The sequence below is a fragment of the Monodelphis domestica genome, chromosome 7 (assembly GCF_027887165.1).
Source record: "Monodelphis domestica isolate mMonDom1 chromosome 7, mMonDom1.pri, whole genome shotgun sequence".
In the NCBI taxonomy this organism is placed as follows: domain Eukaryota; kingdom Metazoa; phylum Chordata; class Mammalia; order Didelphimorphia; family Didelphidae; genus Monodelphis; species Monodelphis domestica.
The window spans coordinates 265285421-265304171 of NC_077233.1; the positions used below are offsets into that span (position 1 = coordinate 265285421).

The following is an 18751-nucleotide window of genomic DNA, read 5'->3' on the forward strand; positions in this document are numbered from 1 at the left end:
GGTGATTCCATTGGAGGTAAGTGACTTCCCCAGGGTTATGTAGCCAAGAAGTATCCAAGGCCAAATTTGAACCCAAGCCTGGAGCTCTATCCATGAGTCTACCTAGCTGTCCTGTAGATTTTTAAGGTGTCTCCAGCACAGAGGAAGGAGTAACAGAGCACTTGGGAGTGCCGATAAATCTAGGAAAAGTATCCAGTCTCACTCTGGGGTTAACAAGAGAGGATTTTACCCATTTGGTGGTTAGGTGTTGGCTCGGATCTTTTTTCAGATAAACAGACACGCTTATTTGAAAGAGTTTGGTGGAAGTAGTATTTTTCTGAGGGCATGTTGGTGATGGAAGATTATTGTGTTTTAAGAAATGATGAATGGGATGGTTTCAGGAAGAACTGGAAAGACCTCCATGAACTGATGCAGAGTGAACTAAGCAGAACCAGGAGAACATGGTACAGTCACAGCAATATGGTGTGATAGACTTAGTGATTATGGTTGCCAGACTGTTTTGGGTAAATTTACGGGGTTGAGACTGAATATAAATTTAGTTGGTCACCAGGGATTTAATTTCGAAATCCCAATGAAGCACTCAAGTCAGAATGGAATTTTATGGTGGTTTATTTACAATAGGAGGAAGAAATTAAGAATGAGAGAGAGAGAAAAAAAAGAATTTAAACTGCTCTAGCTCAGGCTGAACTAGGTAGGAGTTCAAAGGCCTTGGCCAAGGGGGCCTCCCCTGAGAGCCAAGAGAAAGGGGAGTCAGTCTTATCACTTAACATGTGACCATCTCAAGGAAGCTGGCTGAGTCACTCCTCCAGGCTAGAGTTCCAGGGTCAACTCATGCCCAGCTCTACCCACAGGAAGTGTCGAGAACTCCAAAGGCAGTTCTCTACATCACTTCTTGCATCTCACATGTGCCAATGGTGGCTCAAAGCTTGGCTTAGGACAGACATAGGGACAGTTAGTTGTTTCTGATTGCTAGCACATGCCAGTGTAGTGTGGGTGTGTACATTCCTGAGTGCAGGACTAAGCAAAATGGAGAAAATCTAAAATTCACAAGTGATATAGAATGATCCATGACAATTCTGGGGGACAAGGAATGCCATCCACCTCTAGAGAAAGAACTGTTGTTGGTATATAAATGCAGATGAAAACATATGATTTATCACTTGCTTATTTGGGTATATGATGTGGGGTTTTGATTTTATAAGACAATTCACTTATAAAAATGGGTAATATGGAAATAGGTTTTGCATAATACATGTATAATCCAGACTGAATGACTTGTCAGCTCTGGGAGGGAGAGAAAAGGGAGGGAGACAACATGAACCATATAACTTTGGAAAACTTCTATGTAAATTTGCTATTAAAAAATAAAGATAAAACTAAAAAGTAAAAAACAAATGTATATCCACATACATAATAGCTCATCTATATGGTGTTGACTATGGTTAATTAAGTGCTTTACAATGATCTCATCTGGTCCTCACCATGACTTTCAGAGGTGTTATTGCCTCACTTTTACAGATGAGAAAACTAGCATCTGAAGAAGAGTCATCATATTCCGGTCTTTCGGATGCCTGGCCCATGGCTTTTCTAGGCAAAGATACTGGAGTGGTTTGCCATTTCCTTCTCCAGTAGGTTAAAGCAAAGAGAGATGACGGGACTTGCTCACATCTGGGGCTGGATTGATATTTGGATCTTCCTGACTCCTGGCTGCCTCGATTTAAAGCTGGGATAGACCTTAGAGCCCGCCGAGTCCAACCCTCCTCGTTCTGCAGACGAGGAGGCGAGGGCCCAGGGAAGGGACATGATTTGCCCCCCATCACCCAGGTAGGATTGTGCCTGTCATCTCGAGAGCTCACAGACTGAGGAGGTTTTAAGGACTATTCCACAATGGGCCCAGGCTCCAGCACCTGAAGATGACAAAGGCGACATCACGCGGCAGCGTAAGCAGTACAATTTTAATTCTGACCAGTGCAGCTACAGGCCCTCTTCTTTCCACTGTTCTGCTGGCATCAAACATGTCAGTATGACATCTTTAGGGTAAAAAAAATGACACAGAGAGATACATAACATTATGATACAAATGATAAATTATATTTATACAGTAAATAGTGTCAATAGTCAGCACAAATTCAAAAAAGCAGCCTGCTCCAGGATTATGAAAACAGTTTGGTAAATATTTCAGTTGTAACACTTGTAAAAAGTAAGCAAGGTTTGTGTGAGATTTCCACTTGTGAAAAATAAACCATATAATTTTTCCACAATCTGTGCAATATTAATACATACATACAGTACACATTAGAAACAGTAACAGCAAAAAGGAAGATGGAGAATATCATGAGCTGTACTTTGTGTGAGCTCAGAAAGACTGTAAACAGCACAAGGTGGAACCCACCCACCCAAAGCCCCCCCGACCGGCAGGGTCCCCCCCCTTCCCTTTCCCCCTCCTGTCCTAGGCCTCCTCCAGCACATACTGTGGTTTCTAGAGTATAAAACTGACCGAATAAATAACTGACCACATTTTAGGGTTCAAAGTCATACCAAGGGTTTTTTTTTTTGCTTTTTTACTTTTTTGGTTTTTTTTTTATACAAAAGAATTGCTAACACTATTTAAACTTGGGTCAATTTGACCAGTAAGGCTATTTTTGGGTCCCTAACATATCTGACCGAAGCACCTTAGTGGGAAAGTTAAAATCCAAGGGGGGTAGAGACAAACAAAACAAGTTTCTTCTAATGAAAAGGGGGTGGGAAGGTGGTTAGAGGAGAGGAAAGGGGAGAACTTCACTTACATGATGGCGCATCAGAGGAGAGTAGCAAAGGATCCTGAAATGGCTTGAAAACTTGAACCCGATGGATCTTTTTGACATATCGGCTAACATTGCCCAGGTCTGCAACCTCTGGCAAACGATAAGCAAATAGCCAAATCTTTTCCACAGACTATTTCACAACAGACAGAGGTTGCTCAGGCTGGAAATCGTCAGGGTCCTGCAACTGGTTTCTCCTCCACCCTCACCCATAATTGGTTTCTGAGTAGCTCACAAACACTGCCTGACATAATTGCTTAAGTAATTAAGAAGTATGATTTTTTTCCCCAAGAGAGAAAGAAAAGTGGTAGGAGAGTAAAGTAGTTTGGTTGAATGGTTTCAAATAAGAGCATGCAAGTTATTCTCCTAGACCCACAGCCTTTTATTCACACCACTCCATGATGGTGCGATCCGTTACTCTCCCTGATCCCAAAAGAAAGTTATTCTGAAAAGAAAAAGAATCCCTAACGCTTATAAATATTACTACATGACTAAAAATTCACTGAACCTGTAATGACATACGTAAAACTTTGTATACACTAGCAGAATTTTTAAAAATGAGAATTTCATTTATTAGTAACCAAACCTAAAGAATAAACAGGGTGAACCTTCTTGCCACAGCTCAACTGGAAAGTGCATTTTTCATATGCCAATACCAAGGCCTAGAAAATTCCTACGCTTATAAGTGAATTGTTTCTGTCCTACAAAATCTAGCTTAATTTTTTTCCCCATTGAAGTGGGATAATAGGGTGGGGCATAAACAACATTAATGCGTTTTTGTTGATAATGTACTGAATGCAAATAGTTTTTTCCTCCTATAAAATTTTCAGATAAGCATTCCGAAATCTGCCTTAATACATTCAAAATTAATGGGGGTAGGGGGGAGAAATCAGTGTATGTTAACATCCAAATTCTTAGTATTTTGAGGGCTCTGAAGTTAACTTCCACCTGTAGGGTTGATATCAGTGACCACAGTCTGGACTATTTCCTGAACCTTGGCTAAAAGGGCACAGCTCAGTCCCCTAGCTGCTTACTGTACCTTCCTTCTGTGTCCTACTATCTTAGGTTATTTCAATATATACAATAAGAGCACAGCTGCAATCTAGTTCTGGCATTCTCCTGTCTCCCTTCCCAACTTCTGCTCTGTAACACAGGAAAGGACACCGAGACGACATCATTTCAGCAGTGTTTTGACAAGAGACTTGGTTAGGTTCAGAACTCTTAAACATGCACCTCTGGGTATAACTTATGGAGGTTTGGAAGGTGGTAAGTGAAAATAAGATCATTGGGGGGGGGGGGGGAGTCCACAGTGGAGGAAGTCAGTTCTGTATACAAATAACATTAAACCATCTTTAACTCCAGCAAGGATTAATTAAGATATATGAAATCAAAATCATGCAGGGTTAAAGATGTGTTCAACTTACAATTCAAGTTGTAAAGAAAACTAATTGTTAACCTGGAAAGTGCCTTTTGTAAAAAATAATTAGTTGATAAAAATTTAGAGTCACATTCATACATTAGAATTTTTAAAATTTCAAGATGTTGATATTATAGTAAGAAAAATAGCCTCTCTCATGATCTACCTACAAAGGCTAAAAGTCGCTTCAGTTTGGAAAACTACCAAAAAGGGGGAAGAAAGAAAGGAAAAGGCAACTTGAGGCTTTTTTTTTTGTAAATAAATGTCATCTTAGTGTAATCAAATTCCCATCTCTTTTTAATATAGTCTCAAGAATTTGCTTTCATTTTCATTATGAATTGTTCCTGTTCAAAGTGTTTTAGTGTTTTTCTTTCCTTTAAAATTCCCTTACAGAAACAAGAGCTAAAAACCATAAATAAGAGAGCATTTTAAACCATAAAAATGACACCTGCCAATATTTTAATTTCAGCCAGACCTGATAAAATTCTATCAAAACTAGACAGTTAAATAAGAACCACATTATAAAAATGTTAGCAAAAAGGACTATTAGGTAATTTTGCAAACTCAAATATGAAACTGTACTAAAAACAAAATATGTGCAAAAGTATACAAGAATAACTGCATATAGCAAGGTTAAGCCTGAATTAGTTTGAAAGCTTGCCCTAGTGAATTTAATTCAAGAGTTGTTCCACTGTATTTTTTTCTTTCAACTTATGTGATAAGTCAAATAAAAATAAAATACACACAATAACTTTCAGAGAGTCACTACTGGACAAGCACAGAGCGGAAGCCTCATTCAGCACGAGTGTAGCATGCTCTCCCCAGAAGGGTCACTAGGAGTCCCCAGATAGTAGTGTATAAGATGAACACTGCAGACGTCCCATCTCAGGCTTAACAACGAGAGAACTCTCAAGTGAAGCTTTGGAGCAAACCTGCTTTCCGCATCCAGTCAGGAGAAGCAAGTGGCAATGCTTGACGTGTAAATCTGGTCTTCTGTACGCCCAACTATTCTCCTAATAAGGACTACGGGTGAACCAGCAGTCAGGAACTGTGTAGCTGTGTGCAAAAAGCCCTCCCCAGCCCTCTACGGTTGATCTCCAGCGACGCAGGGGACGCTCTGGAGCACAGCACGTTGGTCGGACGTCTGCTGGCGCGTGGAGGGAGCGGGAGTGGCGGAGGACTGAGGACCGGCACACAGAGGCCAGTTTCCCTTCGGGCTCACCCAGGAACCATCTGCCACGGCCGGTCACATGAGCCAGCAGAGGAAACTTCTCCAAGCCAACCCCACGCGGATGTTCCAATCTCTCGCACACCACTCAGTCCAAACAGAGTTTTGTTCGCTTTACTCCAACGAAGACTTCAATCTGCAACATGTTCTGGAAAGGAAGCTCCGTCCGTCCGGGGTGTTATAAGAGGAAAGGGTTGGTGGTACTTGTAGCCTGGGAGGCAGGCGGAGGAATTCCTGCGCTGTGCAGAGGCTGGGACAGGGATCCTGCCATGGCTATCCCTTGGCCCATCCTAGTCAGAGATGTCACGCTGCCCAAAGACGGGACTGGGGCCATCCCAACAGCCACGGGTGCAACGGACGGCAGAGGGGCCGGCTCCATGCTCACGGAGGACACCGACGTGAAAGAAGGACTCGTTCCCATGATGGGGCTTGCTCTCATCTGGTTTAATGTCAAGGGCTGAGGCTGATTCACCTGGAAAGGATTGACCGGAGTGGGTGTTGTGGAAGAACCTATTGAAATGGAAGAAGTGCACGATTATTAACGTGGAACAACGTTCTGCCCTTCCTAGAGATTGGGAGCACACACACACCACTCTCGCAGAAGGAAGACAACACCTGTCACAAAGTGCAGCTAGTTCCTGCCACTAGGAAGGCTAAGGGGGTCGCCTGAGCTGGGGAGCTCTAGATGAAGAACTAAGTCTGGCACCAAACTAGCAAGCCTGTGGGAAAAGGGGGGCCATTCTGCTTTTTGAGAAGTAAATAGCCCAGATTAGAGAGCGCCAGAGCGAGGGGTCACTGTACCTCCAAAGGGGTCTCAAAAACCATCAGCAAAAACACCCCCCACCACTACGCCAGGCCTCACCCCCAAATAAGCTTTATTTTTCAAAGAAAACACATTTATTCCAACAAAGCTAAAAGCATGTTTATAAACCCTGGAATTGGGAAGGGGCTTCAGGCCATTTAATCAAACAATACCTGAATAAGAATCTCCTCTACAATATCTCCAGCAATTCTGCTTAAATATCTTCCATGAGGGAAAACTCCCTCCCTCTGGAGGCCACTCATTCCATTGTGAATATCTCTAATTGTTACTAAGTTTCTCCGTCTATCAGGAACAATGTTGCCTCATTGCTGCTTCCACTTGTTGCTCTTGATTCTGCCCTTCAGGGGAAAGTCTAACCTGTAGGATTACCCTGCACCAAATGCTAGCCTTCCCCTCGTAACTCTTCGCCTTTCCAGGTTACACATTATCTGTTTCTTGAACCTGATTCTTACAGAGCACAATCTAAGAGGTTCTTTACCAGCATGGGTGCCTTCCTCTAGTTACTCTTCAGTTTATCAAAGTCCTTCCTAAAACGGGACATCTAGGGCTGGATATTACACTCTGGGTGTCATCTGACAAGAACAGAATACAGCGGAGTTTTATCATCACTCTCTAGTCTTCTCTGGTGATTGTCTTCAAATCCTCTAAATTTCTGCTCCATTATTTAAAATGGAGTTTACTAGCTACAGAAGAAATGCTTCTCATTATTTTATAACTATACTTTGGAGGGATATGCAGAGAAAAAGGGGAAAGGGGCAGACAGAACAGATAAGAAGACTGTGGAAGAGAGTTTAAGAAAGACCACGAGGAAGGGGAAATCAAGTAGGGTGGCTTGGAAGGCTTTGTCCTACAGGCAGATGAGAGAGGCTAATGATGACATATAAGAGTTGAAATGGCCTTAGTGCCTTCCTTCATGCCCAGGGACAGTCAAGCTGAGAAAATACATTCTGTTTGCTTTATTTCCTTTCTCATATTTGTTAAGCGTTATCACAGAGGGGCAGCTGGGTGGCTCAGTGGATAGAAAGCCAGGTCCAGAGACAAAGTCCTTGATTCAAATCTGGCCTCAGACACTTCCCAGCTGTGTGACCCTGGGCAAGACACTTAAGCCCCAATGCCTAGTCCTTACTGCTCTTTTGACTTGGAACCAATACCCAGTATTGATTCCGAGATGGAGGGAAGAGTTTTTAAAATAAATGATCACAAAAGAAAATGAACAGATTGTCAAAAGATCCAAAAGGAAGTTGAGAGAATGGACCTGAAATTCTCTTTCTTTGAACAACACACTACAAATAACCCCAAACACCTTAAGTAACCCCTTAACATAGTGCCTGATACAAAGTAGGTGCTTCATAAATGTGTGTTTCCTGAATGACTACAGTGAAGTAGGTCGGAGCTGAATTTGGTTTGGGGAAATTAAGGAGCAGAATCGGAAGAGGGAAATAGAACCTCTGGATGGAAAAGAGGATAATTGGCATGATAAGGAAAAGTAAGAAAATGAAGTTGAGAGAGGCTGTCAAGTTCTTATGGGTAGCTTCTATAAATAACTTGACAGCCTCTCTTTGAAAACTATCATTCCCAAATGTGTATCTGTGCGAGCACAGGGGATTGCTCTGTCTTCCCTCTAGATACAGGCAAAGCCCCACACCACTACAGGAGACATGATGGTATATAGGAGTTGCACTATTCTAGCTTCCTTTCTTCCTTTCTCCTTCAGTGAAATAAAATGGTGGAGAATGGGGCGGCTGGGTGGTTCAGTGAAAAAGTAACAATTAAAAAGAAAAAGCTTTAAAATGGTGAAGTAGATGGGAATGCCTGTGGACAAATAAACTGAAAAACCAGATTATTTCATCTCTTTTTCTTGCATTTGTTAAAGTAACCAAAGAAGAAATGTACAAGCAAAAATTGTCAAAACAGCAAGAAAGAAGCTGTGATGACTTTCCTGAAAATCTCTTTTTATTAATAGCAAACTACAAAAAACTTACAATATACTAAGGAGTAGAGTGATTCTAAACATTTTGTTTATTGATTGATCTCTTTTAATCCAAATCAAATCTTCCAAGCATTTGTTCAAATCTTACATATTTTTACAATATAGCTATTGGCTGTCACAAGCTCTCTTCCCCAAACCATCTTTGCGGACATCAACTAAAAAATCTATTTGTCTTATCTCTACAGAGAATTTATCATACAAATTTCCAATTTTTATTGAGAATGGAACTGGCCAGCATCAGCATTATTCCCATCTTTGATCTCTGTCTACTTACTGCTTCTCTGCTATCTACAAACATGCTCAGATCTCTTCCTTCCTTTAAAAATGTCATTTCAGCTTCAGTTCTTTAAACTATCATCCTACATCTTCTCTTCTCGTTCAATGCCAAAGTCCTAGGAAAAAAAATGTTCTAATCTTACTGCTTCTGCCTTTTAAGTACCTACTCACTTTTTAGTTCCTTACAATCTGGCTTCTGATCCTATCCATCTATTAAAACTTCTTTCTCCAAAGTTGTCAATGTGCTCTCTAAAACTAAATATTCATTGTATTGGCATCTTATTTTTTAAAATCACCTTAACTTCCAAGTATATTGTTTACCTTTATTTTACTGAAGTTTTTTTTAAGCTGTTTAGCAAAACCAACTACCACATCTATGATATCTTGGAGTATATGTAATATTCCCCTCTATACAAAGAAGGGAGGGAAGTGGGAATTCTTCTCTGGAGTCAAGTTTGGTTCTTCTAATTAAGAAACATTCAAAATCTTTTTTCTTTATGTTTACATATAAATTCCTGTATATGATGTTTCCTGATTCTGCTTAATTCACTATCAGTTCATAGAAATCTTCCCATGCTTCTCTGAATTCTATGTATTCACCACTTCTTACAGCATGATAATATTCCAATACATTCATGTACCACAATCTGTTGTTGAAGAACTCTTTATTGCTAAATCCAGCAACCTTTTAAAATCTTCACATTTTCCTTGCTTTCTTGGCTGCTTTTTTAAAACAGCCCCTTGTCCTGGATACCTGCTGCTTCCTTGGTTTCTGTGACACTGCTTTAAACTGGTTCTTTTTCTTCTACCTCTATGACTACCTTCCGGTCTCCTTTGTCGATTCCTCACTCATTACCCAACCCATAAGCACAGGTGTTCCCTTGAGGTTCTGTCCTGTTCCTTATCTCCTCTCTTTACACTTTCAACTATCATCTCTATACAGATCACTCAATCTTCGATTTATATATTTATTACTATCCTCTCTTCTAAGCTCCAGTTTCGCAATGTTAGCTGCCTTTAGACGGCTGGGTGGTACAATGGATAGAAAACGGGGACTAAATTCAAATCCAACCTCAGACATTTATTAGCTGTGTAATCCTGAGCAAGTCACTTAATCTATTTGCCTCAGATTCCTGAATTGTAAAATGGGGTTAATAATAGCACCTGCCTTGCTGGGTTGTTATGAGGGTAAAATGAGAGAGTATTTATAAAAGCACTTAGTACAGTGCCAGGCACATAATAGGCTCTACATAAATGTTTATCCCTCCTTCGGTAACCCTGCACTATCTCAAATAGAACTCATTATCTGTGCCCTTGCTCCTGAAGCTTGTCTATGTCTCTAGAAGGTCATCCTTGACTCATCCCTCTCCTGCACCCAAACAGTGGCCAAATAGTTTTTGTCTATTATGCTTCTGAAATATCTTTCATTATTATTCCCTTCTGTCTGCTTACAAAGCTATCAGATTAATGGGGGTCTTTATCAGCTCTCTCCTAGATTATTTTAAGGGCTTCCTAATTTCTAATCTCCCCCTTCTCCATTCTAATCTTCCATACAACTGTAAAAAACATAATCTTACACACATATCTGACCATGTCCCTTCTCTGCTCAAAAACTTCAGTTGTTTCCCCCAGGGTACCATAACATATCTTGCTGCCTCTAGGACAAAATATAAACTTCTGACATCAAAAATCTTCCATGAGGAAATAGGTTCTGATCAAGGACACATGTAATACCCAGTGGAATTGCACGTCAGCTATGGGAAGGTGGGGAAAGAATATGATTCTTGTAACCAAGGAATAGTGTTCTAAATGGACTAAATAAAATTAAAAAAAAAAAAAACAAAACCTTCCATGATCTGACTCCAAAGTATCGTTCCAAACTTATTCCTCAAAACTCTCTACCCCAAAACACTCGACATCCAAATTCCTCAAGAGTCGAAACATTTAAAGAAGCATTTATGGTAAAAATCTTTCGGAATGAAATGGTTTCTTCTCATGCTAAACAGTATTGTGAACATGATTTAACACCTTTCTAAAGGTTCATGTTAATCAATACTTGTATCAGTCAGCAAAAAGTGAACCTCTAAACTAGACAGGCACATAGGACTTGTCTGCCCTGATACAAAAATGTTCCCTAAACAGAAGGCTTCTCTAGTTAGAGATTGGTTCCATTTCCACCCCACTTCTCACTTCCTAGTAGGTCTGTTTTAGTAGTACACTTGGGGAAACAAGAATAACAAAGACTCAAATCAGCAGCCTTAATTTTACATGCAATTTTAGTTCAATGGTCTCTGCCCTGACTTGACTCCATATTTTCTCTCTCCTGTGGAATAAAGTTAGCAGATTTCGAGGCAGGACCCATTGCTGCCCCCTACCCACTTCAACAGAATGACCCAAAAATCTTGGTGCAGCTTTAAGCTATTAAAAGTCTAAAACTTCCCTAAGCCTTTTGGGATGCTGTGAATTTCAAGTTCGTGGGTATGGTTCAGATGACTGAAGTTCCCAGAAGTCAGTGCGCTATATGACATTAATATATTTTATTTCCTTAGATTGTGGATTTCAAAGGTCAAGATGTGGTTTGTTTCTTTCCTATCCTTCCAACTGTCTAATTACAATCCTATGTACTCAAAGATGGAACCAAAGTTAGACATGCCAAATATCTTGCTCATCATTTACTGGTGCAAGGCAACAGGGAATAGTGGTGGAAAACTGATCTTAGGTTCAAGTTCTCCCCTGATACATCCTGGGCAAGAAAGTTCAGCTGTTGGTGCCTACAGCGCCCTGCAGTGCCTGCTAAGTGATTGAGTATCTGCCAACCTGCATTAGAGGAGGAAGTTTCCTCACTGGGAATGCCCTGTATCCATGAAGTCTCCTGCTGTGCCACCCCTCACCCCTTTCCCAATCCCCAGAGAGTTATTTTGAACGAACACATGTTTATTGATCTGAATTCCTTTAGCTCATGCTATCTGACTCCAAAATTAAGTAACAACCCAGGCAATCAGTTCCCAAGAACTCTCAAAGATGGAGAGATAATACAAATTTGGACTCTGAATTGACACCGAGTACGTACAGATTAAACTTCAGTGTGTATTTGGAAAATTACTATGAAAATCTCAATAGCCTGTTTGCAAGAAGCACAAATCACACATCATTACAACAACAAAGAAAAAGAGATGGGTCAGATTTTTCTTGAAAGTCTCAGCTTTAATGCTAACTTAGCCTGATTAATAAATCTTCATGCACTTAGCAGTTACTGATGTCTTGGTGAGGATTTTTTTCTAGAATCTGTTATCAATGGATTTGCTTCATTTTAACTCATGAAATATTTCTCCACTGATATGAGTAATCAAATCAGGAGAGCAAATCCAGAAATGTGTGGCTGCTAGGCAACTGAGATTCTAACGTGTTTGAGGAAGGGATGCAGAAATTTATGGCCAAAAAGCAAGAGTGAGAAACTGCCGTCTGCCCTTTCATGTGGTCTAAAGCACAATCAGAGGTGCCCCACCCTTCTCGTTCCAGAGAAGTAAGTCTATCTTTTCTTTTTTACCCTTATCTTCCATTTTTGAAACAATATTGCATATTGGTTCCAAGGCAGAAGAGCAGTAAGGGCTTGGCAATGGGGGTTAAGTGACTTACCCAGGGTCACACACCTAGGAAATGTCTGAGGCCAGATTTGAACCCCAGACCTCTCATATCCAGGCCTGACACTCAATCCACTGAGTCACCTAGTACCCCTTTAAGTCCATCTTTTAATAGTGATACCAAAAGATCTTCAGATGGGAATGGGACTTCATCAGAGTATAACCTTTTTTTATGGGAGGGTGGTGGGGTACAGCTCTCAGATCAGAGGACTCTGAACTAGAAGGGACCTTGGGATCATTTAGTTGAAGTTCCTCATTTAAGATATGGAAACTGAGGTCAAGTTAGAGGTGAAGTAATTTGCCCCATGTTAACAGAACTGAAATTCAAGTTCCACTGCACTAGAGGAGAGAGCAGAGCTTTTTAAAAAAAAAAGGATGAAAAGGAGATCTGGACAATATCTATGTTTCTGTATTTCAGGTAGGAGTTAAAACATTTTATTATAGATTCTAACAATGTCCATTTAAAATAACTCTTTGGGTTTCAAAAAAATTCTCTTATGGATAGTGCTAGAAAAAAAGGCCCCCTACCTACTCAACTCCAAGCCTTGTTTGCTCTTGAGCAGCCGATAACAGGGGAATGTTGACTTGGCATTCCATCCATTTTTTTCAAGGAGCAAAACAATGAAGAGGGTAAGGAAACAGTCTCTCAGCAAACAAGGAAATAGTTTGAAAAGCTAGATTCAAAACCAGCTACGCGCTGATAATATTTGCTACTTAAGGGCTAAGACATCCATACCTGGAGCTAAGAATGGATTCAGTGAAGGAACAGGTTGTGATGGCTTGGTTATTAGAGAGTCCAGATTCACTAAGGCTGCATTGGGACCCAAGAAGGACTCTGGTGTTTTCCGAGCGACACTCTGTTTGCTTGAGACCAAATTCACAGATTGAGAATCAAAGAGATCTGGACTTGATGTACCGTTGTTTTGGGATGGTAGAGAAGAAATGGATTCAGCTAAAAAAAAAAAGAAAAGTTGGAATGCTTAGGTACCAAACTGGAGAGATATATCTGCATACATATGTCACTTTAAGACATACCAATGTCACTTAGGAAGCTTTTATAAAGTGCAATGAAAGACAAGTGTTTGTCATGCAAAAACAGTTCAAAACAATAGATTCACTACAATCAAGCCATCAATCTAGTTTTTCATTACTTCACATATAAGTTTAATAAAGACACACGAAACTTTTTTTTACCTTGAAATTAGCCTACAAAGGAAAACACTTGAAATTTCTTTTTTAAATATATCCTCCCACTCTTCAAAGACCATGAAGAACAGAACTTCCATATAAAATGGCCTAATTTATCATTCCTAGGTGAACTCTCATTTATGAAACAGCCTCATGGAGATGTTCATAATTAACCTAAACGGAAGCCCCTAAACTATTAGATGTTTCAGATTACCTATCTTTTATCAATCTTTTAACTAGGGCTCAGCACTCACAGATATTCTGCTTGGAGGGGGGTGGAATGCATAAAAAAAGAAGAGCAGAGGAAGAAAATGCCTAAGTGGGGAAGGGGTAGCAGAAAGAGAGAAAGGCACACACAAAGAACAAGGAAAAAAGGAACACTGGGTGGGAAGTGTTAGGGATTATTACACCCCTGTGCCTCAGATGCCATGCAATGGCACAGTTGCCTAATTCTACCAGAAAGGGTTGAACTTTCTCATTCAGCCTATATCAACTTCTTTTCTGAGGTAGGACACTAATTGTACAAGATTATCTTCATAAGAATCCTTTGAGCCTTTCTACCTACAATCTATGGCCTTACTTAGGTCTTCATTCTTCCTCTCAATGTCTCCAGTCTCTTTTCTCTTCCGTCCTCTCCTCTCTTTTTTCCCCACTTACCTTCTCTTATAGATACATCTACCCTCCCTGTAACATATGCACACGGATCCTCCTCCTTTGCCCAACGCTAATGTTGGCAGCAGTGGCTACTGCCCCCTCCTCTGTGGGAAGTGATGATCTTAGGTCTACAAAAGAAGGTACTGAAGTGGCAGGTCATGCTGGGAAGTGGCTGGGTGAAAGCATTTGCTGGGCTGACATGATTCTTGGGCAGCACAAGAAAGGAACATGTCTTACCCACAGGCAGAAGAAAATCAGGGAGACCAAAGAAGGTTGGTTAATTTTGGGGAACTTGTCTTTGGTAAATAAGCCCAAGTGTTAGTCTTCTGTTAAAACCCAAACCACTTTATTCTTTAAAAACAGGGGTTGGGGAAGGAGGGGAACAGTTAGGATTTCTACCTGAACCACTTTTTGCCAAAGTGGCCTTGTAGGTGTTGTAGAAGGTCTTGGTGGCAGCCAGCAATTTTGAGTTAAAGGGAACAGCTCTGGAGGAAGGTTTGCTCAGGTCTCAATGATTTAGGGTGGGTAACAAGGCCCTGGTACATGTGAGCAAGGAGCTTCTGAAGTACTAGAAGAGAGGGTCCATTGCTGGGCACAAAGGAGAGCATGGCATCCACACTTTCCAGGTGGGTTTGGGTTACTGCAATCATAAACGGGGAAAGGGGAAGAGGAAAGAAATGAGGGCCACCATAGGTAGCAGAGAGACCAGTAAGTAATCTGCCCTGTCCCTTTTTTACTTCGGTTATGGGTTTTACTGGGGTGGCCTATTAATCACTTTATAGAGTCTATTTGCCTAAAGAGGCCAACAGAGGTATTTCTCCAGAGATACCATAAGACAAATGATGGAGGAAAAAGAAAATGGCATTATTATGCAAAGGGGGTTCAAGGTCTAAGGAAGGTAGAAGGAAGAAAAACTGGTCAATGAGCTTAGACTTCATGAAAACACTGAATTGTAATATAAACCAAGCAATTTTTGCTGAACAGAAGACTGGGTGACTAAAATAGGATGAAAAAAATATCTTTTTTTAGTAAAGTATAAGGAAATAAGCTTAGTAGTTAAATGACTTGCCCCTGGCTACAGTATTAAAACCAGGATTAAAATCCAGATCTTTTCCAACATTAAGCTCAATACTCTTTACACCACACTATCCAACCTCACCCCTCCCCATCAAAGAAAAAGTCTTCTGGGATATGTAGCCCAAGCAAGAATCAAAGAAGTCTTTGGTATATTTTTTCAGGGTTGGGAACAAGCTAGAGAAGGGAAGTGAGTAATTTCTAAGGCAGACAATGTAGGGTCTTTTCTCTGATTCAATGAAATGTCATTTGGAGATTTTAGAAAGAATCTAGAAAGCATCAACGAATAGAGAAATAAAATGCAGATGTAATTGACCAAAAGCTATCAAAAATATGACAGCAAATGCTTTTACTCCATATACTTTTGATATGCTGCATGTATGATTTCCCAGAAGGCTTTATAGCCTCAAGACAGAAAAATATGAAGTATACAAAGTTAAGAAGTATGAAATACTTCCTTCTGAAGCTTGAATCTTATTTCTGTAAGCATAAATGAAAGTAGTTACCAAGTAAATATTACTGGGGGGTGGGAACGGACGAAAAAGCCCCCCAACTCTATCCATCACTTTTACATACCTGTCTTTTTAGAGGTTCGGAGGTTGTCAAAATCAGAAAAGTCATCTTTAAGTGTACCATTCAAGTTACTGAAGAGATCAAAAGATCCTATATTAAAGAAAAGAAACTGATGACTAAATATACAACAAAGGGGCAAAGTCACTTTACTTTTTCTATGTCTCAATTTGTCTTCTGCTAAGACTTTTTCTCTAAGGCTAGGTAGTCAAGGGTGATCTTGTCTATGAGTACAGTAAGCAACCACTTACATTGTATACTTTAATAGACCTGGAAAATTCTGCCCCAAATATTGCCCTGTCAACTATTCCTATAAGTAAAGCACTTGTGTGTGGGGAAGAGAGGAGTGATTAGAGAAAGAAAAAGGAAAGATACAAAAAAAAAAGATAAGGGACATAAAATACCATGGAATAGAGAAGAAACAGGCAGATTTTATTATACTACCAGGAGGAGTGGGAGTGGGGGGTGGCAGTAAATGAGGCTCCCTGGACAGTCAAAAGGAAAGCATGAAGGCAATAGATTCCTGGGAGAAGTGAAGACAGATAACCTTATATCTGCCTATGAGCCCTGGGTCGGGTTATCAACACATGTCCATTTCTTTCTTCACTTCGATGTTGGAAGAATTAATGAGAATATTTATGACACATACTGCCCTTCTGGGAAAGGTGTTCTATAAACCTAGAAGGGGGTGAGAGCACTGTAAAGTGCCAAAATGTGGCAGGCTGTGAAAGAGACATGGAAATCTGCTGTGAAGCAGGTACGGCAAACTTAGGGAACACCAACTGTGTTGAGATGCCAAGGAACAAAACCCCCCCCAACACACCACCCCAAATAACTCACACTTATAATGATCACCGTTAGCTTCCTTAACATTTTAATTTGGCAGCAGTGGGGTAAAACGAGTCAATAACAACAGAAAGACTTACCAGAAGTGGAAATAGTTTTGTTAGCAGATGTTGGTCCCCAAGGATCTGTGGTAGCTTTTGCTACTCCACTAGCTGACTGAGAAGGTACCCATGGATCTGTGTTCTTTGGAAGTGACTGAGTAGAAGATCCAGCAGGTGCCCTCCATGGGTCAGAGACAGCAGCTTTGGCACCTGCAGAAAGAAAACGTTGCCAGAATTCAGATTCTTCTCTATGAAACTTGACAGCACATGGAGCTGTGTCACTAAATCTGTGCTCTACGTTGTGAATACAGTATGTTCCAAAGCTGTCACCAAAAAGAGTATTAAGTACGTAGTTTAGTAGAACACTGAAACTGATGATCAAAGAGAGCCATTGATTGCCTCTTCTATTGGCATCTAAGCTCTCTGAGGGAAGGGATTGTTTTGGCCTTTGTCTCCCTAGAACTTAGCACAGTTTCTGGAACATTCTAGGTGCTTAATGCTTGCTGACTGTTGAATGGCATTAGCATGTTAGTCCAAATGCCAAAGAAAATAGGTAAAAGTGCACAATGCTCTTGAAGATGTCCTCACTCAAGCAGCAGCTTGTAAATGTAAGATTGCCTAGTCCAATGCTTTGTAATAAGAGTATTAGGTTCAGACCCTGTCACATGTATGACTTTGGACAATTTGCTTGCCCCTCTTGGGTCTAGTTTTATTCATTTCTGTCAAGAGGCAGTTGGGTTAGCAAGCTTTAAAAAGCTTTGTAAAAGATCCCTTGAAGCTCTAGATCGAAGATCTTTTCAATGAGTAATTCATTCTGCAAAATCTGCATAGCCATGAAATAGCATGTTTAAATTCATAAGGGAAGACTTGCTATAGTGATCAACAACTTTTCAGAGGCCGTGCATCAGGTCTTCATTTATTCAGGACAAGGAGGAAATGAGTAGGGTGTATCATGACAGCAAAAACGTATTTCATACTGAGAGAAGCTTAGAAAGTTTCCTGGGTCTTGGGCTTCTCATAGTGGAAGGAATACATTAATGACAAGTATGGCCACAGGTGCTTTTCTCTGTAATCTTGTCAGCCACACCTAGAGCTAGTCCACCATCCCAGAAACATCCCCGTCACAGCCTGTCTTCCTACCCTGGAGTTTCATCCCCCTGGGGTCATGTTTTGGCACCAAAGATGCCATCTCTGAAAATGCCAAACGCAACAGAGAAGAACCTGGTATTCTCTTCCATTTTTGTCAGCTGGCTTCTTAATAATCAGTGTGGATACTTGTCAGCAGGACTCACAACCAGCTGAAACGTGACTGAGACAAGGGATAAATGTGTGTTTGTGGTAGGGAAAAGGAAGAAGACTAGAGTTAGGGGGGGTTTCAAAGGCCAAACTTTAATTTCTGATTTTGCCCACTTTTGCCACCTTTGGCACACTTGCATCAAGCTATCAGTAAAAGAAAATAACATCACAAAGGAACTAGAAATAGACTAATAGAGAAACAGTGCCTGAACTTAAAGAGCCAAAAATGTATTTTCAGTTATTTCTTTCATCAACAACAAATCCTTAAAAAAAGTTTTAATATCAAGCAATCTTAAGTTTAGAGTTCCCTTTGCTCAAGTAAAATTCAATTTGTTCTCACAAATATAAAAAAGTTCTATTTTTCCTTCTTTTCTGCTCTATTATAGCTTTTGAAACTCTTCTAAATTCTTTTAAATCTTTCCATTTGTTCTTTTAAGGCCATCCCTTCAGAAATATTTGTCTTTCAAGGTCAAGTATTCTTTCCAATTCTCTCTACTGCATTTAAGAACAAAACCCAAATATCCAGTTTTAAAATCTGTATATTAAAATCACAATTCCACATTATAAAGTCTTTTTGAACCTATTTATATCTTTTTTTTTTAATTTAGAATATTTTTCCATGGCTACATAATTTATGATCTCCCCTCCCCCAATCTGACCAGCAGTTCCACTGGGTTATACACGTATCATTGTTCAAAATCTATTTCTGTGTTATTCATATTTGCAGTAGAGCGATCCTCTAACATCAAAACCCTAATCATATCCCAGTCCTACTACATGACCGATCACATATTTTTCTTGTGCATTTCTGGTTCCACAGTTCTTTCTCTGGATGTGGATGGCATCTTTCTCATAAGTTCCTCTGGATTGTCCTGGATCCTTGCATTGCTGCTAGTAAAGAAGTCC

At 40.3% G+C, this 18751-nt stretch overlaps 1 protein-coding gene across 7 annotated transcripts in view; it reads right to left on the reverse strand.

The window, feature by feature from the left end:
- Positions 1–1941: 1941 nt before the first annotated feature.
- EPN2 (epsin 2) overlaps positions 1942–18751 on the reverse strand; it is a 111260-nt gene continuing 94450 nt past the window's right edge. For all 7 annotated transcript variants that reach the window (XM_056806746.1, XM_056806749.1, XM_056806747.1 and 4 more), the window contains 4 exons: positions 16589–16759; positions 15669–15755; positions 12913–13128; positions 1942–5956 (listed from right to left, as the gene is read on the reverse strand). In XM_056806746.1, the coding sequence (XP_056662724.1) occupies positions 5625–5956; positions 12913–13128; positions 15669–15755; positions 16589–16759 (806 nt within the window). In that variant the 3' untranslated portion in view covers positions 1942–5624. The remainder of the gene's footprint in view (positions 5957–12912; positions 13129–15668; positions 15756–16588; positions 16760–18751) is intronic.